Genomic DNA, 27,990 nt, shown 5'->3' with positions numbered 1-27,990 from the left:
CTATATATTTTGACTAAATTAGTTTTTCAAAGCTTAAGATTTCTGTTTTAATCCTCTGCAAATACGTTAAACATAACAATATAACAGAATTACACAACACAGACCATACTTTCATTACTGGGGTTTATTAGAATGGCACTACTAAAATGAACACAAACATGAAAAAGATTGGTTCAAACCAGCAGTTGTCAGTTAAAAAAAAAATCAGAGACTTCTGAACATTATAGTAAAATATGTTTTGACTGAGTTGTGATGTAGACAGTTTATTCGCATTTGTTGAAACCATGTGCACTGTGGAGGAGCAGAATGAGCACATGAGAACAGAAAGGGCCTCCAGCAGGCCACTAGTGTGAATGTCTCTGACCAAAGATTAAGAGACAGACTTCATGAAGGTGGCTGGGGCCTGACATCCTCCAGTGGGCCCTGTGCGTATTACCTGGCACCTTTTAGCATTCGCCATAGAATACCAGAATTGTCACTAGCCTTGTGCTTTTCAGTGATGAGAGCAGGTACACACATTAAAGGGTAAATGGTAAACTGACTGGATCTTATATAGCACTTTTTTTTTCTATGCTCTTTCTATTTAACATTCACACGCATTCATACTCTGATAGAGAGCAATTTGGTGTTCGTATCTTGCAAAAGCCTGCCCAGCCAAAGATATTTGGCATGCACACTGGAGCAGATAGGGATCGAAACACCAACCTTCCAGTTAGTAGGTGACTGTGAGTAAACATATCCAGTATGATTTTTCTTTTTCATTGAGATCACAGACACTATGACACCGACTTTTGCTAATTATTTCTTCCACACACATTTTTATTACAAAATGATATGAAGAAGAAAATCTTCACACACACAATAGAAAATATGTTGTTCTGCTCTAGAAAATCTGTCACATTTGATTGTTTCTTTAACTCAAAATGGAAGCTATGTTTTTACCCAAACAGATGACTCGTGACTGCAAAGCAGTATAAAAATTGTTTCCCGTATATGATTGAAAAAGTGAATTGAAGCCATTTCAGCTCACAGGCACCGGCCACATTTCACTCCATCCACACTTCTGCCCTGCCGGCTCTCTGCCATCTGGCTGTGATAGACCCGTGAGTCCACAGTGGGCTAATGGTCGGAGAACCCTGGCATGGGAAAGGGCCTGGCAAAAGCTTCAACACGGTGGCGCAGATCTGCGATGCGAGCCACCGTTTCTGGGTCCTGAAGAAGGAAGTTCTTGAAGTCCTGGAGCTTTCCTGCAAACAACAACAGAAAAGAGAAATGCTCAGATGTTTATTCTTAGCTTCCTCTGTTTCACTACCACTGGGCATTTTGTCTTCTCTCATGCAGCAATTTTAAAGACCGTGCACTATATTTGACTTTATAAATTCACTAATGCTATTACAGTTAATAATGAACAGTTTCAAACTGTGCTTTGGTAAAAAGAGTTTAAACATGTTTTAGGCATCCCCTGAGCTACAGATTAATCTGCCCCCCTCCTCACAGCAGGCTCACCTGTCTTTTTCGTGACATCCAAGGCAATCTTCAAACCCTCATCCATGAACTCGACAACTTGCACAAAGTCAGCTTCTTTGAACTGTCTCGAGGTCAGGGCTGGAGCACCTGACAGAGAAGAACACATCACTCAGGTTGAAATAGACTATGAACTATATACTTCCTTTTGTACTTTTCCAGTTTTACGTTTTTTAAATTCTTGTTCTTGCTTTTTTTCTGCTAATTTTGCCATATAGTTTTTAAAAATTGTATAGACTTGGAGCTTCTTAAAAGGTCAGTAATTAATCTATACAGATTCAACTACACAAATACTAATGGCTGCCACAGTGCAGGACAAAAGAGAAAGTAATAAGTGCAGTGCATTGGATTACAGGTACGAAATATTGCCTTAAGATAATGCTAAAAATGAGGGAGTGTAGATGAGAAGCTCTTGAACTTCCTGAAAGATGATTAAAAAGCCAAACAAGTTTAATTAATCATGAACAGCTCAGTGCTTGTGGCTTAATTTGTGGCTGACTAATTTCCATTTGCAGAACTACATTTTTAAAAAAGCAACACAGATTAATTGAAGAAGGTGGTGAATGTAAAATAAATCTGACAAAAAAAACTTTATAACATTGCTGGACAACTGATCGGTTTCTTTTAACATTCAAAATGAATATACAGGGAAGCGCATGGTTTCACAACACCCCTGGTGTGTGTTCGGCCAAACACAGTGTGATGTGAAGCTGCTTCTTACCTAGTCTGAGGCCACCAGGCGCCAGGGCGCTCTTGTCTCCAGGGCAGGTAGTCTTATTGGTGGAGATTGACGCAAGCTCAAGTAACCTCTCAGTCCGAGCCCCGTCAACACCCCTGGGCCGCAGGTCCACGAGGACCAGGTGGGTGTCGGTCCCACCTGGAATTTTTAATGAGGACAGAAGCATGTTGTTTTGTAGACACACAAACCTCGCTGTGAAGCATTTGATCACAGCACCTTGTCACACCAATGTATGAAACACAGATATTAGATTTAGCTTAAGAAGGAGTACTGCTTGACATTTTCTCCTCTTTTATGTGCTTATCTGATTCATGCTATTTATACATTTCACAACGCTGAAACCAAAAAAGCCAAATTAGATTTTGTTCATTTAATAAGATTTAAGTGTGAAGGAGACAAATAGATCATTTATTTAGATCCCCGTTAGCTTCCACAAGAGTAAATGCACATGTTCCTGGAATACAGGCCGTCAAAATGCACTTTTTTAAGCAGGACACGTAAAAGTCTAACCAATAATAGTGACAACCACCAAAGGTATTATAAATATCTTTATTCTAGACATAATAAACCAAAAAACCCACAATAATCCGAGCTGCTGGATGACTGTGTGAGGCAGTTTTTTGTTTTCCTTTTGTTTTCTTTCTTTTTTTTAAGTGAGGACTCACTAAATTGCTGATTTTGGGACATGAGTGGATAATTATGTGTTCAGAGTATCAATGGAAGTACCTGATAATGTTGCTTTCTTTAAAAACATGGATAAGTCATTACACAACCTGTCAGCTAGTTTACCTTGCCTGGGCTGCAGGATTTGCTCATTAGTTCACAAATTTGTTGGTTATGGACAAGATGACTTTTATACTGATGCTTTTTTATCTTGGTGCTCCTTACATCAACTATACAAAGGCAGCTCTCCACAGCACTTCATTTAATAGTTAAACATTATGAAAATCTATCAGAGTAGCCCATGTGCAACTGTGTGTAATTCTACTACTCTGGAATTATCATTTACAAGTTCATAATGTACAGAGTTCAATTTTCAAGATGGCTGACCATTAAAATAGAGAACTCTACAACATAAATCTCAAAAATCACCCCCAAAGAGAATGACAGTGAGGAGATTAATGGGATAGAGTAAATCACAGGCCAAGCGTGTTCTGGACTGCGTTTTCTTTTTTCTTTTTTTTGCTTGTTTGTTTTCTTAAGCACACATTATGTCTGAAGATTGCTGCTAATTAGACAACATTTAGGAACTGACAGCATTATTTATAACCTGTGGTGGAACAAGAACATTTTAGGCCTCTTCCCACTTTGGTAATGACGCTCTCCATTAGCTGAGACTATGGAAGGTAGTTGTACAGTGTACCTCCTAGTAATTAGATCGTATGAACTTATTCTAGCTTTGTACTGAGAAAATGCAACTGGGAGATGTTAACTAATTAGATTCCACTTCCAGTTTACAAAGGTTTTAAGAGTCATCCAAACGTTATAAGATACGATATTATTAGTCTCTGTGATAGTTTGTCACCTGAAGGGAACTTAATCAGGAAAGTCAGACAGGAATTGTCTTTAACAGTTGAAACTAAGTCAACCAACATTTGTATAGGGTTTGTAAAAGCACTGAATTTGTGTTTTACTGGTACGGTCTTTCACTCTTTCCAGTTATTTGGCTAAAACATTTACTAAGGGATTAAAGAAGGGTGTATGTACACACTGCAGAGTAAGCACAGGACAAGTCTGTATTTTTAGAGTATCAATTGAAGGCTATACATCAAAAAACAGCTGAGGCCAGCGTATTGGATTCAGTACAAGATTCAAGCATTTGCTCACAACCGCAAAGTGACCACTTTCATCTGATTTTATTTTCTTGACTGACAAGGCAGGCGCAGCGACATTAGCCTATTTGCACATCATGAATTTAAATGGATTTGTGCTTTTTTTCTTGCTGTGTAATTTGCATTTTGTTACAGGACATTTTATGTGAATTTTCAGTGTTAAATGCTCTGTGCTGAGTCTGTGACTTGGAAAATAAAGAATTGAGTAAATACACACTAGATTACCTGATACCAGAGTGTAGCCTTTGCTGAGAAGAGCTGCAGCCATAGCCTTGGCATTCTTTAGCACCTGGTCAACATACTCCTTAAACAGGGGAGACTGTGCCTGGACACACAGAACCAAAACCATACAGTAAGTTTATCATTTGGCTATCAAAAATAGATACAGACATCAAGAAACTGTATGATGTAACTGCATCATGTCTAGAGTTTTATTAACAAAAACTAATGTTATATGCATCTTGTGACAGAACAGATTACTTCCCCTCTGCTGACTGAAGTTTATGCAACATGTTCTTAAGGTTGTGCAGACCTGTCTGAGTGCCACTGCTACAGCACCAATGGCATGGTTATGAGGTCCACCCTGCAGGGAGGGGAAGACGGAAAAGTTGACCCTGTCCTCGAGGTCGTACATGATTTCCTTTCCCTTTTTGTCAACTGAGCGAACACCCTTCCGATAGAAGATGAGACCAGCCCTGGACAGAACAGAATCTTTTACTGATGAAGCACTTTTACTATTCTCTAAAAACCAAACCAGGTTTGCTTCTCAGTAATTTGATTTTTGTTCCCACCCGTGTCTCTTACAGTTTGACCTTACCTTGCTCCACGGAGGGACTTGTGCGTGGTGGAGGTGACCAGGTCAGCATGTTCAAAGGGCGAGGGGATGGCTTTGGCTGCCACCAGGCCACTAATATGAGCCATGTCAGCAAGCAGGTAGGCATTGATGTTGGTGCACAGCTGGAAGAAAAAGAGGCAGGATGAGGAAACAGTCATAAAATTAAGACCAACATGTATACACATGTGGCAGGAAAGTTCCATTTTTTTTCAATACAAGATCAATATGACAAAGACCAAAGAATTGATTGTGGACTTTATGAGGATCAGGAAACATGTGACCCCTGTTTCAATACTGGAGGTCGATGTGATAATTGTGGAGAACTATAAATACCTGAGAGTACACACCGACAATAAACTGGATTGGGTTAAAAACACCACTGCGCTCTACAAGAAGGGCCAGAGTCGTCTGTATTTTCTGAGGCGGCTGACGTCTTTGAAGATCTGTCAGAAATGCTCAGAATTTTCTATGTCTGTTGTGGCTGCTGCCATCCTCTATGCTGTTGCATGGTGGGGCAGCAGGTTGAGGGTCGCAGATGCCAACAAATTCAATAAACTGATCTGAAAGGACAATAATGTTGTGGGGATGGAGCTGGACTCCCTTAAGGTGGTGTCGGAGAGCCGAATTTTGTTGAAAGTAAGGACAATGCTGGGCAATACCTCCCGCCCACTCATCTGTGCTGACCAGTCACAGGAGCAGTGTTAAGTGAGAGACTAAGATCACCCAAATGCACCACTGAAAGACACAGGGAATCAGTCTCACTTTACAACTCCTCCATCTAATACACAGTGCAATAGTTATACCCTTAATATTTGCACACCCTCTACTGTGAAAATAACAAAAATAACAAAGTTTTACCTAATAAAGTTTCACCTACTAACCGGAAGGTTGGTGGTTCGATCCCAGGTCTGCTCCAGTTGGGCAAGATACTAACCTCCATGTTTTCTACGATCAGAGTATGAATACTCCATTGGTGTATGAATGCGTGTGTGAATGTTACAAAGGAAGCACTTAGTAACTCGAAATTTAAACACAAATTAATAGTAGGTTGGTCCTGTCAGAGAAGAGTGTTTTTTAGATGTGATATCAAAGGACCATGAGAGCACCATGATAGCAAAAACAATGTATGTGCCACTATGAAATATGACAGAAATATGTTGGGCTCTGTTCTAAATTTTTCGGACTCAATGAAACACTTCTGAACTGCAGGAGAGGGAACCAAAGCTTTGGTACTGCCCTTGCATCTACTGCACATGTAGAGGCAATCTGCACATGCCAAATACTGTATGCATTGGCTTTGGAAAAAAACAAACATTCATTGCAGTAATGATCATAGTTATGCACGGTTGCTTTGGCAGTAGTTAAAGCAAAAAGTTGCCTGCCGTTAATACTTGTACCTCACATGTGTCTGACTCCTTTTATAATACTGCACTGTGAAATGGACACTCCGAATGCAACAACAGATACAGTGCTGGTCCCCCAAAAGGTTTCCAACCTTTCAGTTACTAAATCAATGTAATAGTCAATTTTAAATTTAAACAAGCTCTTGATTCGTGCCAGGTAAGTAAATCCCAAAAAGTTGATTCTGTTCATCTGGATGTAGTGTTTTCAGTGAGAGAAACATTAATCACTCATCCAAGGAGTCAATTGGATGAGTGATGAGCTATAACAGAAACAACAAAAACTGATTATGAAGTAGGAAAACCTTAAATTTATGGAATTCACATAGTAGTATATGCCCCGTTTTTGGGAAGGCACCATGAGATTGCTTTGTCTGTTCATATTCCCAAAGACCAGGCCCAAACAGCTGATAAGTTACACACCCACGCACATCTATGAAGTTAAAACTGGTCCAATTATTTCGTTTGAAACAACGTTCAAACACAGCCAATGTCCAAAGAACAACTTTGAAACACCTTCATAAAAGAAAACTAGGAGAAGATCTGGCATGTCTTATGCGAAATGTAGAGAAATTATGGGGCACTCAAGACTCTTGCACAATATAAGAGTTTAAAGAGTCTAAAGAATAAATCAAAATATTAAATTTCAACCTAACAAATAAAATGAAGGACATGCTCAAAAATCAAACCGAGGTCTGTAGAAGTAACGACCCAGCAAACAACAGGCTAAATAAAAAATAAAGTTCTACCAGTCTCAGAAATAACCTTCACATGCGGTTTGGTATCTATGAAGAAGCTTGTGTGCTTGTATTATTTTCTGTATTGAATTTTCTTTTTAATTTGATCTATTTATTAGATTAGATTGAAATGGATGAGTGAAGAACTGCTTACTGAAAACAGTTTTGGCGATTTGCTGTGTAAAATGTCTGAATGGTCGAACTGACTGTAAAGTTTCATCCATGGATTTTACATTTTTTAAAATTGAACTTTTTATACTTTAATGGGTGAAATGTTTAAAACAAAAACTAACATAAAATGTGAAATTCCATTCAGTTTTATTTATACAGCCCAAATTAAACCAGTGGCCTCAATGCACACAAATCTATTTAATACTTCAATTTCTTGTCTCCATTTATTTATTTATACTATTTGTGCTTTATGTGTTCTAGTTCTAATGTACATATTAACCGGCATCTGTTTGTGGACAGCAGAGACAGAATTTCATTGTACAGAGAAATGCTTACTTTGTACACGACAATAAACGCTTTGAATCTTGAATGTTTATATTATTAGGCAAAGACCCTACAATAATACTGAGAAAATCATCTATAGCTAACTATCCAAGTCCTTTTTTAAGACAATTTCCTTAAGCATTAATAAAGTATCCTGAATCGGGTGCAGTTCCCTGTGCTTCACAAAGACTTTAAATTAAAATCACTGAGCCTCCAGGATTAGCCTGAAAACTATGAGGTGAAAATACCTTCTCTTTTCCATCTGGATTAGATTTGCAGTGTAAGGTTTTTGGCCTTTCTTAGACACTGTCCCCTGCTTTAAGGTGACACAGTCCTGAGTTCAGAAAAAAAGTTCAAAAGAGAGCCGAAGCTATGATGTCCCATCTGGACAAGCCTCTGTTCCACTAGCTTCTGTTACTTAGCGAAATCTTACTTAGCATTTCTTTCATGGGCCTTTTTTTTTTTTGGGGGGGGGGGGGGGGGGGGGGGGGTCTTCCTGGGGTTTACTTTTTATGTTTTGGAACAAATCAGTGCTCACCATGTTTAAAAATTGTAAACACTTATGATTTGCTCTTATGATAAGCTCACTGCAGCTCCTTTCAATTAATATTTTTAAATTCCTACTGATCTCTGCCATCTGTAAAGTTCTCTGCTCACAGTGCTCAGTTGGACTTTACTGCAGACATATTAAATATGACCCCTAAACTCACCGTGGACTCTGCCAGGCGGTTACGTCTTTTCCAAAAATAAGTGATTTAATGAAGACACCCAAGCCCTGATAAAGCTCAAACTTAGCACTTCAGCTTTAGTGAGTTTTTGACACTGCTCAAATATAGATAAATTACATTGTGTATGCATATAAAATGTTTTTCAGATACAATGTCTTGGCACTACATTTACATTTACCCCCCCACAGTTAAGATTTGAGGACTAACTCCATCTGTTAACGGTACCCATGTTCTCTAAGGAAAGACATTTCAAATGAGAGCTGGTGTAATTACATCCTTCAGCAGTCTTCAGAGGCCTGAAATATTATAACGCAATTCAATAAATCCTTGCTGTCTCTTGCCAGCATTTATTGAAAAAGGCACAAACAATAAATAGCTCGCTAACATGCAAATGACTCGCTGGCGAATGATCAGAGCAGTAAACAATCTTTTTAGTGCTCCAATTAATATGCATTATCGTGACAATCTCTCTTCCTCTCATATCTGAACTGGATCTGCACGTTTATTAGATTAAAAGGAAAGAGGGTAAAGAACACAAGAGGGTGAAGCGCGGCAGTTGATGAATACCGATAGTAAAAGAAAAAAAAAAAACACACAAAAAATGAACAACTCTACAATCTAGGTAGCTCACCCCCGCCTAAAATGTGAAGTCTGCCTAACAGATTCGGCCATAAAACAGAGAACAGTTGCACAGAGACATGCCAGGGGGAAAATATGGCCCCTCTTCAGGCCTAGTGGCAAAGTAGTTATGGTGCTTAATAAAAACACAGCTCTGTAATGGTGGGACACTCCATCTGATGGTACTAGCTAAAGTGGAGCTCTGCAACAAAGGGAAACAGTCATGGAGTGAATGAAGTGAATCAGCGGGTGGGTATAACAAAACAGATAAAGGGGCCTCTTGTGCACCGTCAAAGAGAACAGTGAAGTGTGTGGTTAAAAGTTGCTACTGAGTACTTGTGACTCAGTGTGAGTTGAGTAGTCAACAGAAGAAGAAAGCAGCTGTGTGTAAAGTGTGTAATGACCCTGAAATTAGTGTGTTTGGAAAATGTTGAAGCTTCAAAGTGAATGCTCTTTATTTAGAGCAGACGAGTCTCCATTTCTGTCGGACGAAATTAGCAAAGACACGGTTTGAAGTAATGCTGGCGAGATGTGACCTGTCGGTATGGGAAGCTGGTGTGTTTGGCATTACAATGCAAAGAACGGAAAAAGACGGGGTGAACATGGGGTGAGCTGTGAATGCAGAGAGTTCTCCGTGCACCTTCTTGATGCGGGCATAGTCAATGAGCCGGGCATAGGCACTGGTGCCAGCGATGATGAGCTTGGGCCGGAACAGCTTGGCCGTCATCTCCATCTGGTCGTAGTCTATAAGTCCTGTTGCAATCTGCAGAAAGGGAGACAGATTGAGGAAACAGAGAAGATAAAGGAAGAGTGTGAAAGAATAAAGAGAAAGTGGAAGAAGAATGTGAGAATATTAGAGGGAATGTAAGGGTCAGGAGAAAAAAGGAATATGTAAAGATCAAAAAACTGTCAGATATCTGAGTATCAAGAGCAAACATATCTACACGGAAGAGAGATTTTTTCCATTTGAAGCTCATTCGAAGCAGCTGTATTTGAAGTACTTTGGCTACCTTAAAAGGGGAAGGAATTTATCTAAAGGAGGCATTTATACCTATCATATCATGGAAGAAGATGGAGCAATTGCAGTAATGCACCCCTACTTATCCTAATTTAACCATTCAGGGACCTGCTATGCTGGTGCAATGAACCTGAACAGATTCAGGTTGGTTTCGAGACTCTCTCTGCCCCCTTTTATTAAAATGAACAATGTAAGAAACACATTAGACAATCCATTTTTTCCAGTAAATGCAATTTGAAGTCACATGAAATGGAGCCAGGCTCACCCTGTCCAGTGACCGATATGTCTGATGCCTCATAGTGAAGTTTTGCCCCTCTAGTCCACCTTTAAGCGTCAGAAAAGAGAAGCAGTGAAAGACACCAGAATGCAGCCGAAAAACAAAGTGAGGGACAAAAACAATGGTGAATAAGGCAGACAGAGACACGAAAAAGAAGAGAGAAAAGGAGGAAGGAAAGCTTTATTTAGACAGCCTGATAATCTCCCATCTCCAGAGCACATCTATGGATGCCCCCTCACTCCATCAACCTGCTCATTGTGAAGACAGAGCCAGTAGTGCTGGCCAGCTTGTCGATTTCCCATTATCTTTCTCACAGAGGGGTCCTGCTTGCCCATACATCAGCAGGTCTGGACACACAGACTCTCATGACCATCCATCAGCTGCTACCAATACTGCAACTATGACCGCAGAAATAAAATATTCTACACTAAATATAGTCGAGTGATCAAAACTTTATGTTAATTTTAAAAAATCACTTGTTAAATCTGATGCAACCTAACTTAACAGATGCTGGTGCAGGTGGAAAATACTTTGAATGTGTTACAAGTATAGCAGTAAGACTACATGGTCGCCGTATATTGACTATAAACTTGCGAACTGCCCTGTGTCAGCAAACAGCTGCCAGCAAGTGTCTGTTGCGTTTAAGTTTTGTGAAGTTAGACACTAAATCCCTAGCCACACTGCCTCATGTCTTCCCTCTGGGGCAGGGAAACAAACAGGATTTTCTAAAAGGCTATTATTGTCTTTACATTTCTTGCTCTTGTTTTGTGTTTCTTTCAATGAATAAGTTAATGATTTTAAACAAAAAGAGTAACACTGTAAAAAGATTCAAATATAGTTTAGTTATCCCAGGTGTTCACATTTGATGAACACAAGCTGACCAACACTGTCAGCATAACTGCCAATATTATGACAGCAATCTAAGACATGGCTTATTGCTCAGTATACATTTACTGTAATGTGGCAGTAGTCATTATTACATTATTATTTTTAAGTTTAAATTCTATTATAAGAAGAACTAGCAAAAAAGCTGCGTGTGTCGGCCTTGTGCAATGTGTTTACATCTAACTCTAACATACTGAAAGCTTGACTGTCTTAACATTTGCTGGCTTATTGGCTTTTGGAAGACTTCTCACACTGACATTCGTAAGACATCAAAAATACATCAGTATATCTCCCAGTTTTCATACTCTACCTCCAAAAAGCGAATCGTACTACACTGGTATAAATAGTAGGGCTGTGCGATATGATCAAAATGTCATATCCCGATATGACATTTCTTATCCCAATAACAATATATATCACAAAATAGTGCATTTTCTGTAAATTCTGTGAATCTCGGGGAACTCGACTTGTGTGAAGCGTTTTCAGCTGGGCGTCGTGTACCTGGAGTCGAGTGTTTTGACTGATGCATTAAACTATACATTTTTAGACATAACTTGTACTGGCTGTCATTTTCTTTGTATTTATTACACGGTGTGCTGTGGGGAAAAGCCTGTTCTAATGTTTGAGTCTAAGGTGTATTTTGAACACCTGATGGCTCTTTTTTGCTTCTCATCCGTTAACTCTCTCCATACTCGTTCACGTGATTCTTGAGTAGGTGGTTGAAGAGGTTTGCCTGCTCTGTGTTTTCTGGTCCGTGTCAGACTTTTCATAACCAAACCCTGTCCATGCTACAGAGGTAGCCCCTCGTTTAGGAATAAGGTCCTCGATTTGTTTTGACTGGTCCTTCTGTTTGGAGCTACCTGGTTCTGCCTCATCTTCACTGGCCATGTTGGCATTCTCTGTGCCCGCATCCACGTGGTGACTGTAAGCACCATTTATAGTTACCTTATGTTTTTATTTCAGGTAATTTGTTTGACGCATATTCTGAAATTTGATGTTTGAGAATAATGTATATCATTTCAGTGTATTTTGAAAAGTTGAGCTTTATTGTGAAAGGTTTATGTAGAAAATAAACAAGCAGACGGCGGAACCACACAATGATTTTACCGTTGCTAATGAAAGTACGTGTAAAAACAGTCGCTTGTCCGTCCATAGTGTGGTTATTTTAAATCGCCACTACAGTGACCATCAAAACGATGAAAAAATATTGCCGTAAACAGCTTATTTTGCGACACCACAAAACAAACGATAGCATAATATGAAACGATGTTTTCATATCCGATATGTATATTCATATCATCCCATATGTATCATCCTATCAAACAGCCCTAATCAACAGGTGTCAGTAGATATTAGTAGAAGGTTTTTCTACTTACATTTAGCTTGTAAGGCATTGTCTCAAAGTAGATTGAGGTTGCAGAGATTCTTTTCACATCAGACATGTAGCCGTGAGACAGACTGGAGTGAGAAAAAACAATATATACATAAAGAATAAAACATGGAAGTTCAAAGACTCTGTTTGTAAACCTTTTCACAAAATTTTATTCAATATGAATATCAGATTTGTAGGAAACTAAAACAGGGCAGTAACACACTACAGTTGACCAACAACTTGGGTGGCTTTAAAAGTGTGTGGATGAAGAAAAAACAGGACCAACAATGAAAATAAAGCAACAGTGAATACTAACTGTCCACCATCAGATACGTCCAGGCCCATGATACGATCGTGGGGATTGAGTACAGCGGTGAAAGTGGCAAAGTTGGCAGGAGAGCCAGAGTACAGTTCGACGTTGACGCCCCACAGAGCTGGATCCAGGTCAAAGGCCTCCAGAGCTCGCTTCTGACAGAGCAGCTCAATTTGGTCAACCACTCCTCCTCCACCATGAGACCTGTAATGGAAAATTTGTTTCAATTCATCTAATGTCCGTGTACTATTGGTATGTCATTGTGACTTCCTGGTACAAAGACGAGTGCTTGAGGATGGGAAAAGAACTAAGTGCAAGCTGAGTTCACATGCATGACATGCGATGTTCCCTCTAAGCTGCGCACGTGCGCAATTGCGCACTGCTGACACGGTCTCTGTGCACAGAAAATCTTCGTTGCGCACAAAAAAAATCTAACCTGAATTGAAATTAAAATTAAAATTTCAACAATTCTGTTTTGCAGTGTTAGTCAGTGAGTGACTGGCTGCTCCTGTATGGGATTAGAACGATGCCACCTTATCCCATAGTCCAGCCAATGATGCGATTCACATTCGTATATACGCAGCTAATCAACGTGGTTGACAGGCTATGACAGCGTCCTTATGTGCCGACACCGGTGTTTTAGCTGGCAAAGCGGCGTGGCTGATGTGGAGTGAAGCCACGTTAATGACAACGTGTACAACCATTGGAGATGTGAGCAGGACAGACGGAACAATTGATGGAAAAAGTGTGGACTTTATACCAGTTTTTAAATTGTGTTGATCGGCCACGTAAAACCAGAGTTATGATAAAAATATATGAAATGCTTGGTTTTCTTCCTGAATACTGTCGTTGTTTATATTTACTGCAGGAAGAAACGTTCTATAAGAAAAAACGCTCTGCCTGTGAGCAAAAACAAAACCAAAAACACCCCCACCCTTTCCTATTGGTCGAAAAAAGTACAGCCTGCAGGCTGATGTTCTCCTTTATCTCATAGTGGAAAGAAATAATTTTTGGAGTGGCACTCCAAAAATATTTGTATTGCATTAAATTTGATGCAGAACAGCTGATTGTTCTGTAAATAGTTTGAAATGTTTATTAAAAAAAACGCCTTGGCTGCATTTAAAAAAAATAGCTGCAAAAAACTTTGTTTGCCAAACTGAGATACTTTTTTTAAAAAGTAACTATATAATTAATTGTCCAACATTGGTCATTATATACTGTATTTTGCAGTCAGAGAGTTACAGGACTCTCTACCAGACCACAGACTCATACTCATAATACAAGTCAGAGCTTTATAAAAAAAAAGAAAAAAGAAGAAAGATATGTTTTCAAAATTGGAATTCAAGTTATTTTTACTCCCAATAGTGTTAACAAACTACACAGGTCAATGACTACATTTTTGTTTTACATTTTCATTGTAAGTGGGCTAAAGCAGTTAATTAAAAGTAGTCTAACATAAATATAAATGCTGTAATTTGATTATCTTAATAAACCATGTAACTTGGATGGATTCAATGTTGGTGGGACCACAGTGCACACGTCTGATGTCGCTCACAGTGGTCCAAGGGACCGCTCAGGGAGTTTGTGTGTTCGCTCAGACACATGGAAAATTAGAGGGAACATTGATGACATGCTTTATCTGTATTCACTATGTCGTTGGTCCCTTAAACCAGGGATAGTTCATTTTTGGCCAGCAGAACAATGCCGTGAACACAACGGACAAGCCAGTGTGGTGAACTGCTGTTAACTGCATTCCATGCAAATACAAAATGAAATTATCATTCATCATATTAGCTATACCAGTCTGTTCAGTCCATTAAATCTATTTTTGTTACAGCCAGCCCCTGATGGGAACTGCCTATATAGCCAACAGCAATCACCAGCTACTTGCCATCTATTTGTCTGTTGCTTGGGATTGAGCAGGTAGGACATATTGGTAAAAACCAACACTATGACAGGTATACATTATGGACACAAATGTTCTCCATAGTCTAGAGTCATCAGTACAAGCAAACCCTCTAAGTAAAGCACTAATTTTGCATTGTCATTTGGTACATTGCTGTAAAACTGTTTAGACTACGGCCCCTTTAACATATTTTCACACATTTTCCACAAACAGTAAATTTAGTCAAGAAAGATCTACACCAACCTAGACCCAAAACTTCCACAGCAGATGTGAGGCATCTCTGGTGAAAATCAAACCTTTTCAGTGGAATTACAGATGAAGGTGCAACAGATGGCTACTTTACAAACCACTCATTCAATGAGATCATCCTTTTGTTACATTACATTAAAAGTGGGAGAAAAAAACAACAGATGAGTGGGATGTCGGGAGGGAAAAAAACAAAAATTAAAAACACAGTCAGTGGGAGAGAGATTTGTGGTAGGATTGTATTCCAGGAATCAAAGGCATCAAATGAGATGAATTTCAAAACATGTCATCTTTCTGGTTGCTGCTGATAAATGCGACTTATCTGAAGGAAATAACAGAACTAAACTGAAAATAGAAAACATGCAACTATCAGCCCGGCACTAAATTCTTCAAATATAACCCCTCAGGAATTTTCTTTGGAAAGGCAGAGGCTGTGGATTATGTACCTGGTAAGAAATTACTATCATGGGTAAACAAGACTACACAGTATAGATCGGTGTGTGTTTGTGCACGTCTGTAACAAATATCCTCAAGCACATAATATTAATAGTGAAAACAAACAGAGGTGTGGCTGAATAAAAACTTACTTTATGACAGGGTTGCGTGAATATTTGTTGGTAAGACAGGAGCCGAGAACTTCCTGAGCTGCTCGGCTGCAGAAATTCTGCAATGAGAACACACAGGCGGACACACACAGATCAATGGCACGAGTAGACAGAAGGGACAAGGACAGCAAATTAAAGTCTGTTAAGTGATAGTGAGAAATCCCCCTCCGGCAAGAGGCAATCATTACAGTATTGAACCTCTGGACTTCCATAGACTAACACTCTGCACTTTCCAATGATTATCCCCTTGCAGCTGGAGGATACAAGATAATGCAATAAATGTTTCTACACATGCTGAATTACATCAGGATCGTTGAGACGCACTGAGAAACAAATTTTAGTCATTATTGTTAGAGGAAAAAAAGCATACTGTTTCCTTTGTATCTTTTCAGTTTGCTCAAGATGAAATTTATTGGCTGGACTCATTGACTGATGATGTTAGTAGATGCATTCCTTTGCCTTTTTTTAAATCTGCAATTACTGCAATACAGTAGAGCTTGACCAAAATCTTAAAATCTGAGTGATGCAGCCCCGACTGTGTAACATGTCTCTCTTGTATATCGTCACACTGGTCAGTAACAGCATCTGACATAAAATGAACACAGACAAATAAAGTCTGAATGCTGCCTCTCTGAGTGGGGTGGTGGTCGTGGTGTGTTGTTATGCAAATGCTTCACCTGTGAGCCAAGAGGAGATCAAGGCAGATAACAGCTCCAGTAACAGCTTTCTACTGCATCCGTCTGTCATGCCAACTACTGTGCATATATTAGAAAGGAAACGCATTTGCTTCTTAGTGTCAGTGTGTGTGTGTGTGTGTGTGTGCAAAACTGTACGTCTTCTCATCGGAGGAATGTCTGTCTGAGCTGTACTGTGATGTGACTTGCAGAGTGAGCTGGGGAGGAGGCAGAATGAAGACATCAGCTTTATCTCACACTAGAGTGGTCAGGCTTTGTGTTGAGAGGGGGCTGACATACTCCACTGAACAACTACTGTGGCGAAGAAGGAACAGGAGGAGAGAGAAGGAACAGCAGAAAATAAAACCTTGTCTGCTCTTCTGAATAGTAAAATTTTTCATTTCACACCATCCAGCCTTGGAATGAAAACAAAGAGCTGCCCAAATCTTTCTGATAACTGAGCTAGTCTCGCTCACAACAAGCAGAGTTTCTTGTAAGTGTTTTTACTATTAAAGAAGTTGAGTTTGAATGACTTCCAGCCTACTGTGTACAGTTCCTCAGTGAGTGAATAATGAATTAACAGGAAGCTTGATATGAATTTATTCCTGTCAGAGATCATGACATCAGTTTATGAGCTGTATGTGTGAGACAAAAGTTCAGTTTTAGAAGCCTCAAAGGCCAATGGAAATATTTAAAACAGGACATTTGGAGGTATACAACATTAATGCAGACAGCAAGAGGATTCAAGAATAAATAACTTGGCAGAGTGTGAATTTCAAATGCTATACCCACGATCATGTGTTGGATTTGGTGTGCACATCTATCACAAGACCTCAAAGGCTTTTCCCTCACTTTTCCAGCCAGCAGTAACATGTAGAATAACTATAATAAATATCCCAAAGTCGGCGCATTCATTCATTAATGAGAGGGGATTAGTTATTCTCAGACAGTTGCACTGCTAACATGTCAGGGAGAGGCTATCAGCTCTCTGAGACACCGAATAACTGCTTACATTGACCATCTTTGCTTAAAAAAAGAAAGACAGTTGAATCAATACAAAAAAGTGGAACGAGTGTCTGACTGACTAAACCCTTTTAAAAATATGTTTTTTTTAAACAAGTGAGTCTGTCGCCTTACAACTCCGTGACAACAGTTTTAAAGGACTGTGAAAAATTCAAGCGCCTATTCTCAACTGAGTGTTTTAAGGTAATCATTAGTTATATATTTCAAATAACCATCCGCTTCAATCAAAATGACGAGAGGAAACAAAACCATTTATAGATTAACATAAAAGGTGTGCGCTGACGTATTCTGACTTTCAATGTAGGTTTCTATATAGATTTACTAGCAAGTTGCACCAGTTCAAACTGGGTTTTAGTATAAACAAAAATTCTTTCATATTTACAAAGAGATTACAGTGTGTAAGAGATGGGAACTCAGAGATTTTTGCAACTGACCCTGCTGCATTTACATTTCTGAGAGTTCCTTTCTCAGAGAACAAACTGATTTACTAATGTTTGCCACATGCAATTTACTGCCAGTTGCGCTGATGTTGAATGATATTTTTTCACACTTGATATTTAAACAAACTCATGTCTATGATTGGAAAACTAACTGCAACCACAAGCGAAATTTGGAGATTGCGCTCACATGCTATTTTGCGCCACTTAATCTGGCTCCTAGTACCTCAGATGCAATGAGCTCCAAACCACGGCACTGCCTGTCCTTCTCCTTCTGCAGCAGATTCCACATCTCGGGGTCATCCTGAGCCAGGGTCTCCTGACCCGTCCAAGGACGATCTTCATCCGCTGCACGGGTGGCAGCGTGAGACTGGTGGGCACGTGCACTGAGACAAACAGGGACTCGCTGGCACAGCGGCTGTGGGTGGAAGACGAGTTGGGAATATGAGGAAAGAAAATACAGAAAGGAAAAGGTTTGATTTAGAGTTTGTCAGCTTTACACAGATATCGCAGTTACAGTAGAAATGTTTTCTAAAACTGTGTCATTGCACCAAACTGGGTCATGAGTTGCCAGAGTGTGAGAGTGTGTCCATCATCCTGCAGCTAACAGATGGTTGTATTGGATTTCCAGGTACAACTATTGTATATTTCCCACCTAATCATGTCGTTCTCTTTGTAGCCTGCTGAAAGCTTATCATCTCAAAGTTGAGAAATCAAATTAGTTTGACTTGGTAGCCACAGATCATGGTGCAGTTAAAGTCCCTGTCATCTCCTAAAGTTGCTGAATTTTCATGGACATTTGTCAGTTTTTGGTCACCATGCTGCTGCTAGCTGTCCTATTACAAAGAACATCAATTCTCTAGTCTTTATTTGATCATTTCATATATTTAAAGTGTGATTCTAATTTGTCCTGTACAAATTAGGAGACATTTGCCTCCTTTCAACTACTGCGCTTCCCTTACACTCTAATGCAGCCTGGTATAATTAGAAGCTGGCGTGTTTTCGTGATATCAATAATCAGCATGGTTGTTCAATTATGCCTCTATCAGCACTTCTATAAACTGGGACCGACTTTTACAGCCTCAGTGTACCAGAAGGAGGCATACAGAGAACAGATTCAGCACTTCCTGCTTATCTAATCTGGACTGGGGCTGGCGAGTTCTTCCTCTGCTGCAATGCTTGATCGTGTGAGAGTGCAGACTCCATACAATTTTCACTGGCTCTTTTCTAAAGTGAATCCTGATCCCACTTTTCTTTGTTAGTATGACACACCACCGACACGGTGCTTGGACCATCAGAAAACCTCTGAATACACACAAAAAAAGGTTTGTGTTCTATTTAAGTGGATTCCCATTATAACTCTCAATCAAAAAAGAAGCACTGTGTGGGAGAGCTGTAAGGTTAAATAAAATGTTGACAGGTTGATTGCACTCAAAACAAACTGGCTCATTCTCTTCATTTAATCAGCAATATGATGATGATGACTCTGTGCTGAGATCAATCGCCCCACTACAAACCTATAGTTATCATCTGTACAGGTGTGCTGGGGCGTGAGGGACAGCCTCCTTTTAATAGCGCCATTAAAAAGCAATTAACACAATACTTAGGACTCTTTAAGGACACCCATATGAAAAACATGTAATTATGCTTATTCCATGCAGTGTGAATTAAGTTTGGCTTTTTACTCATTTGAAATGGCTTTATAATATTTACCAGTGTTGTTTTTCACAGGCTTTAAGATATATGTATATTCTCATTCTAAATAATCTCTACAACATAAAGAGGTCTAGCTATAGTATAATTCAATACACTCTTTAAAAAATAAAATAAAATACCCTAAAGATAGTTTATCACCTTCATTGTGGTTGTCTACTTCTTCCTCTGCTCCCCAGTGTGGCAAAAGAGACAACGGTGACACGCCAGGGGAGCCAACTGGCACACTAATGACTGATTTCTAATAGTCTCTACCCTGGCCTTCTGTCACCAGTAGCATTTATGATGGTGGAGATTTCCCTCCCCAGGATCCTGGAAAAGACAGGGCCTGGGAGACAGGTCGAGCTGCCTCTGAGGACACATTTCTCGCCAAAAAAAAATCACACGGGTCATTAAACCTTGACGGGAACTGTCCTTTGCTGTCTCTTTTTCGACTGTGGCACACCAACGCCAGGAAACGCAGTGGCAGAAAAAACCCAAACTGAGTGGCTACAGGGTTACTGAAGACTGAAAAACAGACAAGGCTGCCTCTCCTTTCTCCTCTTCACCTTCATCCTTTCCCCGCACTATCCTGTCACCCTACGCCGCTAAGCACTCTCAACCAAGTAACATTTGTGTGGCATTTTTGTTAGTTCCTCTTGTCATCGATGTGAATTTCACAGTGTCCAAATGGGAAAGCTCTGAGCTTAAACAGCCAAAAGACAGGTTACTCCCTGTTGTGTTTCTTTCTGTTTCCCTGCTTCATTTCTCAGCCTTGATCATTATGGGAGATTAATTAATAAACACAAAACAAACTGATCCAAGAGAAGCGAGAGCCAAGATACAAGCACCAAATATGTCACAGCGGGACTATTTTTAGGCGACAGATTACGCTGTCGTTTGAAGGTGAACTTGATGAAAACTCTGCTGTGAGAAAAGGGGCGGGATAGGCCGCGTCAACCTGGGTGCTGAGCACAAAATAATGACAGAGTCACAGATGCACTACATCTGGGTGACAATGATAAGGTAATTGTTGGCATTCTGCCTTCCCTGTCAAACATCTGTGCTCAAAGTACAATTGCGAAACAGAAGAAAAGGGAAGGAAGAAAATCATTTCATTAATCCTACTTCTGTATTGTTTTTGCCCGTTTCCTGAAGCAGCTCCTGAGGAGAGTCAATTTTACAGATGACTGCTGTCCATCAGCAGCTATACCAAACAACAATCAACCCAGAAAAACACACACTAACACACACACACACACACACACACATGGGATTAGAGTGGTGAAAGTAGGTTGCAACGATTCGATTATAAAAAAAAAAATCCTCAACGCAAATTTTTTGCCCTGGGTTTTCCAACAAAAAACTGATAACACAACAGTAGCAGTGAAGATGACGCTGTTGTAGTTTAATGTAGAGTTTGTCCACACACACACACACACACACACACGTCGAAGAACAAAGAGGCGGAGCCGTACTGAGAAGCAGAACCCGATACTGTAATCACCATTAAAAGCATTTCTGTTAAAAACCCGGGGAGGAGTCCTGCATCAAACAACCTGTTTTACAGGATCCAGTATGTTGAAAAAAAGTTTTTGTAGCTGCTCCTATCCACCGCAGCAAAAAACTGCAAGACATTATTGACAATGTTGGTCACTAATAACCAGAGAAGTCTGGGACCAACAGACTTAAAAACTCCTTTGTCCCACACGCCATTAAACTCTTTAACTCCTCGCTGGAGGGGAGGCAGAGGGGAAACAGGAGGACAAAGGGGGTGGGGACAACTAAGCAGTAGTTTTTGCACAAACCAAACACTAAATAAGAACTGATCACTGTGCGCACGATCTGATATCCTTGTGTTGGTGTTGGAATAACTATCTATCTATCTATCCATCCCATTTTTCTATTGCAGTGATATACTCAGCGAACAGGGGTGAGTTTAAAGGAGGGCATGGGATGTACTAGATCATATTTATTTCAAAGCTTTAGTAACATTACTTTGCTTTTATATTGATTAAATTATATTAATATTTAAAAATATAAAAATAAAACCTTTTTTCAACCCGCAGGCCAGTAAAAATATACATAAGCTAGCAGAAGTCACTGACCCAGTGCTGTTTGACGCTGAATAATTATAAACATGAATTATTAAAATCTACACCATCAGAATGTCTGCTTTCTGCAGCAGGAAACGTTGCATCGAAGCATAGTGCAAACCTCAGACAATGCTGATTTCCTCACTTCATTCCAGCTACAGCTTGTTCCTCTAAAGGCTTAACACCACACCTTCTCCTTTATTCATTACAACATTTAATAACTCAGACACACCAGACTGCCTAAAACTAAATCTGAGCCCTGGCTGAACGACATGACCCAAGCTGTCAGGCGCGACTGCCGTCGAGCTGAGCGCAAGTGGAAAAAGGACAAACTACAAGTGTCATTCCAGATGCTGAAGGACTGTTGGCGTCAATATCAAAGAACTGTAAAAGATGCCAAAAGAAAACACTTATCTGACATTATTTTGTCAAACTGTCACAACCCGCGTGTTTTATTTAAAACTATTAACTCTGTTCTTAATGCACCATATACTGACTGTATCGAGCCCTCATCAGAAGCCTGTGAAAATTTTTTACACTTTTTTATTGAGAAGGTCTCCTCCACAAGGGCTCAAATCTCTCCTTGTGCTCATGACCTCTCAGTCTCTGTTTCCTGCTCTGCTGTCTTTGACAGGTTTGAGCCTGTGACTCTGTCCTTTTTAAAGGAGACTGTTGGTCATCTTAAGCCTACAGGGTCTCCAAATGATGCTGTCCCTCCTCGACTTTTAAAAGAGGTGTTACCTACAGTTGGTCCTTTGGTTCTTGAACTGGTAAACCATAGTCTGATGTCAGGTGTTGTCCCTAAAGATTTTAAACATGCAGTAGTCAAACCCCTGATTAAAAAACCTTGCAAATTAGCTGGCCTATCTCCAAACTACCTTTTCTTTCCAAAATTCTTGAAAAGGTAGTTTACAGCCAAATAATGACCTTCCTGGAAAAGCAAAATGTGTTAGAGGTTTTCCAATCTGGTTTTAAACCCTTTCATAGCACTGAATCAGCCCTTTTAAAAGTTTTTAATGACATATTTTTAGCGACTGATGCTGGGGACTGTGTTGTTCTTGTGCTTTTAGATTTGACAGCTGTGTTTGATACCGTGGATTATGCCATTTTATTCTCTCATTTGGAGCACTGGGTGGGCATTAGGGGCACAGCACTGGAGTGGTTCAGGTCCTACTTGGCGGGGCGAACTTTTTGTGTCAGCCTCGGTGACTATGTGTCGTCCTCCGCTCCCCTCTTGTGTGGTGTCCCACAGGGCTCAGTTCTAGGCCCCCTCCTCTTCTCTTTATATCTGCTTCCTCTTGGTTCTGTACTGAGAAAGCACGGCATTGCTTTCCACTTTTATGCTGATGACTGTCAGATCTATGTCCCTCTAAAGAAAAAAGACAGATACCTTACACAGCCATTACTTCAGTGTCTCGATGACATTAAGGCTTGGATGTCTAAAATTCAATGATAAAAAGGTGATGGTTTTTGGTAGCCCCACTGAGACCCCCAATGTGTATGCAGATTCCCTGGCCCAGTATGTTAAGCCAACTGTCACAAACCTGGGGGTCAAAGTGGACTGTGATCTGAAGTTTAACAATCAAATTAAGGCAGTGGTAAAATCTAGCTTCTTTCAGCTGGCAAAAATAAAGCCAATTCTTTCACGGCAGCACTTTGAGACAGTGATCCACACCTTTGTTAGCACTCGGCTGGATTACTGTAATGCACTTTATATTGGGGTCAGTGCATCATATATTAGTCATCTACAGAGGGTGCAAAATGCCGCAGCTCGTCTTTTAACTGGCACTCGAAAGTTTGAGCACATTTCCCCTGTTTTAGCTTCACTTCACTGGCTGCCCATTTCTTTTAGGATTCATTTTTAAATTCTTTTATTTACTTTTAAAGCTCTCCATGGCCTAGCTCCATCTTATCTCCATGAGCTGCTACAGCCTTATACACCCACCCGCTCTCTCAGGTCAGCTGATCAGCTGCTCCTGAAGATACCCAGGACTGGGCGTAAACTTAGAGGAGATCGTGCTTTTGCTGGAGCAGCTCCAAAACTGTGGAACGAGCTTCCTTTAGAGATTAGACAGGCCACTTCTTTATCTGTTTTTAAGTCACTCTTGAAAACCCACCTCTTTACCCTGGCCTTTGACACCACGTGAGATGTTGGTTTTTATTTTTATTTTAGTTGTTTTTAGGTGATTCAATGCTGTTTTATCTTGTTTTGGTTTTAACATAGGGCTGTTTTAATTGTATGTTTTCTGTTTTATTTATTTATTTTGCTGTTTTCCGTTATTCTATTGTTTTAACTTATTTTCTATACAGCACTTTGTTCCTGTGCTGGGTATTTTAAAGTGCTTTATAAATAAAATTGGATTGGATTGGACACACGCACAAGTCCCCCCCCCCCCCCCCCCCAAAAAAAAAAGAAAATAAATAAAAAAAATCTATGTACATATCTAGGAAATAAAGCACTGTCAGAACTCTTTGTTTTGCCTTTGACTAATGTAAGGAAGTCTTCCAAAAAGACAGGATAAGGTTATTTTATTTGACCTCTTAGTTCAGGTTGTATGTAAGCCTCATTTTAGGACATTTTAGGACATTACTGTACTTATGATAATTTAGTCATTTATGCATTTAGGAAATATTTTATTTAAAATATATAACTTCAGTGACAGTGTTTAGCTTTTTTAGGCCACATGCTGTATGCAGTTGAATTATCAAAATAAAATGGAAACCAATGAGCAGTTCATTCCCAAAAGAGCTGTCTTTTTTTTCCTTTTCTTAATATTTACTATAGCTCATCAACAAAACAGAAGTGTTTCTTATTCGATCATGTAATTAACTCAGAGAATAATCGATCCTCGATCACTAAACTAATCGATAGCTGCAGTCCTGGGTGAGCCCACAGAAGAACACAACAGATATTTAAGGTTGCAGAGAAGAAGTGTCAACAGCGCAGCAGCATCCGTCAGTTTGACACAGCGTTGCCTCTTCCTCTGTCACTGACTAATAGCAGGGCTGCCCATTACAAATTGCCCTGTGATACACTCTGGATGACACTAGACTGGAAATCTAGACTAAAATCTGGACGGGGTGAGGAGGCGTAAAGGGACAGAGGCACAGTCAAGACGACTACACTCCATTCGGATCAAAGGATTGTCAGGGTGACAATCAGAGACTTAAGCGATACTGGCAACAAAGGCAATCTTCAGGAGGCGTAGGCAGTGGAACGGCACATTTATACTGTAATCTTTGCACTGCACTTCTTAAAGATGGTTTCCTAGTGCTTCAGACACATGCTGTGGATGCTAACACTTTTGGGTTCAAGGCTGGCTCAAAGCCTTTCCTCCATGAAACCCCGCTCATAAACTCTATCAGGTCTACAGTGTGAAATATGTTTTTGTTCAAGTCATCCTAGCTTTTAAATCTTTTAAATCATTTTTTGGACAGCTAAAAGCTACTTTGGACCTTATCAATGCAGCTAATCCTGTCCAACAACATAATCCGATTAATGTAAATCTGTCAAAATGAAAAGCTATGCACTAGTTGTGATTCTACCGAAATTACAAGGAGAGAATGTCAACTTTAAAATGTTTTCTTCAGTTAATTCAAAATAAATACAAATAAATTAAAAAAAGGTTGTATTGCAATTGTAGTAGACCTGACTAAACATATATGTTTAGTGAATGGGAGTCAGTGCGCCCAGGGCAGCTGTGGCTACAATGTAGCTGCCATCACCAGTGTGTGAATGTGTGTGTGAATGGGTGAAAGACTGAATGTAGTGTAAAGCGCTTTGGGGTCCTTAGGGACTAAGTAAAGCGCTATACAAATACAGGCCATTTACCATTTACAATCAACACAACATGCTGAAGTTCAAACTGAGCACCAGAACGAGGCAGAAAGGTGATTTAAATGACTTTGAGCTTGGCTTGGTTGTTGGTGCCAGATGGGCTCGTCTGAGTGTTTCAGAAACTGCTGATCCAATGGGATTTTCCCACACAAATGTCTCTAGAGTTTACAAAGAATGTTTTTTCTTAAAGTTTCTTTTGGTAAATTGATGTCAGTTTCTTGGTTACATCACTGATAGGATGACCTTCCTACTGGTCAAGTTGTTAAAGGCCTTCGGCCATATCAGTAAATCTGTAGGAGGCCACATCTCTTACTGACAACTAAAGATTTTCAAGTGTTCAGCAAAGCAAACCCAAAAAGTTTAGATGTTTGAGCTACGTTTAGTTCAACATGACCTCTAGCTCTCACAAAAACCATTGGTTATAAAAAAAGGTTTGATGTACACGATTCACTCTACAGTCTGTGCGAACAGCAGCACTCTCCAATGTTTTCACAAACAATCTTATTATTGTCTCTACACCTCACGTCTCACTTTGCAAAAAACTGAACTGATGAAAATCAAATCTGAAAATAATGTTAATTATAAAATTCAAATTCCATATCTGTCACTCACAGGTTGCTCTTTCAAAGATGTGATCATTTAAATTTGGGAAAATGTTGTGTTTTTTTTAAAAAGCTCAATCTGGAGTGTGCCTGTCCTTATTATACCCAGAAACAAGGTTTGATGCCAATGTGCAAATCCGGGTAACATCCTCTTTTATGTCTGGGGGAGACGTGATAGGAAGTAATAGGAGTGGTCCTGGTGCCTAGGAGGCAGGAGAGAAGAAATCAGAATAATCGACTAATCCAAAAGTAACTAAATATTAGGATTTAAGCACAATCTAATGGAAGATGTTTGCCTGCAAAATTACTGCATGTATTTAAGAGCCATTTGAAATTGTTAAACACATTCTTCAATAATCCAACTGTACTTCAGATCACGAGTTTTCTAAATGTAACTAACATTTACAGCGAACAGCAGCTGTAGCTTTGTTTCCTTGTAAATTCATTGGTGACGAATGTTGTTAAGCAATCCACAGGCAAGTTCTCACATGTCATGTAACTCCTATCACACAATGAGGCACTCTTTGGTATTTTTTGGCATCCTAATATTTCAGAATCAGGGCTTTACTTGACTTCATACTCTGTGTAAATAATCATTCTGTACATACGATAACTTTTTAATCCTACAACTGTTTATAACTTGCATAGTTCCCATTTCTGTATAGCTGTATATCTCAGATTTCTGTATAGTTTTTTTTAATTTCATGTTTTATATCCTGTTCATAGCCTGTACATAGCTTGTACTCACTACAGCCTGTACATACTTATAGTTATAGAATATTCACAACATACTTCATACCGTGTACATTATAACATACCATAATAGACCCATTTCTGTAATATACTCACATATCTATATTATTGCTAATATATATTGTAATATATCTATATCACTAAAGCACTTCTGGATGGATGCAAACTGCATTTCGTTGCCCTGTACCTGTGCATGTGCAATGACAATAAAGTTGAATTCTATTCTATTCTATAAACCCTTTGTCAGCAGGAATGGCAATCAATAAACATCTAAAATATTTACAGTTATTTATTATCAGACTAAATAATCTAAGACTGTACTTACATTAACTGCATTTGCATTAAACTGTACCTGACTCCAACCTAACCATGCCACTTCTTCTCCACTTTTTCCAGCACTTTTTCCCATGCAAACAAAACTTTACAAAGCTAGGTCATTAGAGCTTAACTTATATGAGAGATCGTTTTTCATGCGTAGATATAATTGTTAGGTCCCAACAGTTCCGACTTGCCACACAAACTTTAAATACACTGTTTTGGTTGGTTTTTTTTTGTTTTTTCATTTTTAAAGCATGCTGATATGAATCTAATACTCCAGAATAAATAAAAACAAAGCCAAATCTGGTTTGCAACAAAGTTTGACTTCCTAATGAGTTGTTGTCCTTCTTTTTTAATTTTTAAAACCTCACTTGTTTTATATACTTACTTTATAAGAGTATGTTTTAATCCAAAGGTAGACAGTACACAGTTCAGTATGATTTCATCCAGTCTTTTTTTTTTTTTTTTTTACAAAGTGATCATCTGTCGAGCTAGCACAAAAACATACAAATACAAGTATACACGCAGCATGATAACACATCCCGGTTCCAAGTATTTGGACTGAATATCATGTTATCTTTAATGAAGGTTCTTGTGCAACCATTATTAATTTACACTTAAAAAATAATAATAATGAATTCACTTTTTATGCTTGTAAGCTGTGGCAGTCGCTGTGGCATCATCACGTGGACCCAGCTGCATTCACCAAACTTAACCTCTGGCAACCTCAAGTTTCCATGAATGCAGTGCATAAAGGGCAGACAGAAAACAGCCAGCGGTTTATTGCTGAGCATTTCTATTTATTAAATATAAACACTACAGTTTACTTAAGCAGCAGTAAGAAACATTACCTCAGGGGCAAAATAGCACAGAAATATATTACAGTTACCCGTGTGAGTCGTCTCAGAGCGAATAGCCGCATATTTCCAGGTAGACCTGACGAGGAAGCAGCACAGCAGCGCCCACACCCCTGACAGAAACGAAGGGCTGGTTGAAAAAAAAACAAAAAGTGTAGTCACTTTCGTCC

The 27,990-nt window shown here is 39.4% G+C and overlaps 1 protein-coding gene across 1 annotated transcript; it reads right to left on the bottom strand.

Annotated features, from left to right (window-relative positions):
- Window positions 1-106: 106 nt before the first annotated feature.
- shmt2 (serine hydroxymethyltransferase 2 (mitochondrial)) lies at window positions 107-27,990 on the bottom strand. The gene is made up of 12 exons (XM_026166814.2): window positions 27,853-27,990; window positions 17,891-18,082; window positions 15,513-15,589; window positions 12,777-12,977; window positions 12,465-12,546; window positions 9,549-9,671; window positions 4,913-5,052; window positions 4,628-4,790; window positions 4,321-4,420; window positions 2,246-2,401; window positions 1,507-1,614; window positions 107-1,247 (listed from the first exon to the last, which is right to left on the bottom strand). The coding sequence occupies exons 1-12, from the start codon at window positions 27,883-27,885 to the stop codon at window positions 1,120-1,122; spliced, it is 1,503 nt and encodes a 500-aa protein (XP_026022599.1). The 5' UTR covers window positions 27,886-27,990; the 3' UTR covers window positions 107-1,119.

The sequence above is a fragment of the Astatotilapia calliptera genome, chromosome 5, assembly GCF_964374335.1.
Source record: "Astatotilapia calliptera chromosome 5, fAstCal68.1, whole genome shotgun sequence".
Lineage (NCBI taxonomy): Eukaryota > Metazoa > Chordata > Actinopteri > Cichliformes > Cichlidae > Astatotilapia > Astatotilapia calliptera.
The sequence above is the reverse complement of the archived record's forward strand: the minus strand, read 5'-3'. Positions and strand labels throughout refer to the sequence as shown.

What these genes read in the sequence shown, in the direction of transcription:
- shmt2 (XM_026166814.2), bottom strand. Translation starts at nt 27,885, where the DNA reads ATGCGGCTATTCGCTCTGAGACGACTCACACGG. An exon ending in AAGTCCCTCCGTGGAGCAAG is followed by an intron (nt 4,791 to 4,912) that starts GTAAGGTCAAAC and finishes TGTTCTGTCCAG; the next exon opens with GGCTGGTCTCATCTTCTATC. An exon ending in GCCTGGTGGCCTCAGACTAG is followed by an intron (nt 1,615 to 2,245) that starts GTAAGAAGCAGC and finishes CTTCTCTGTCAG; the next exon opens with GTGCTCCAGCCCTGACCTCG.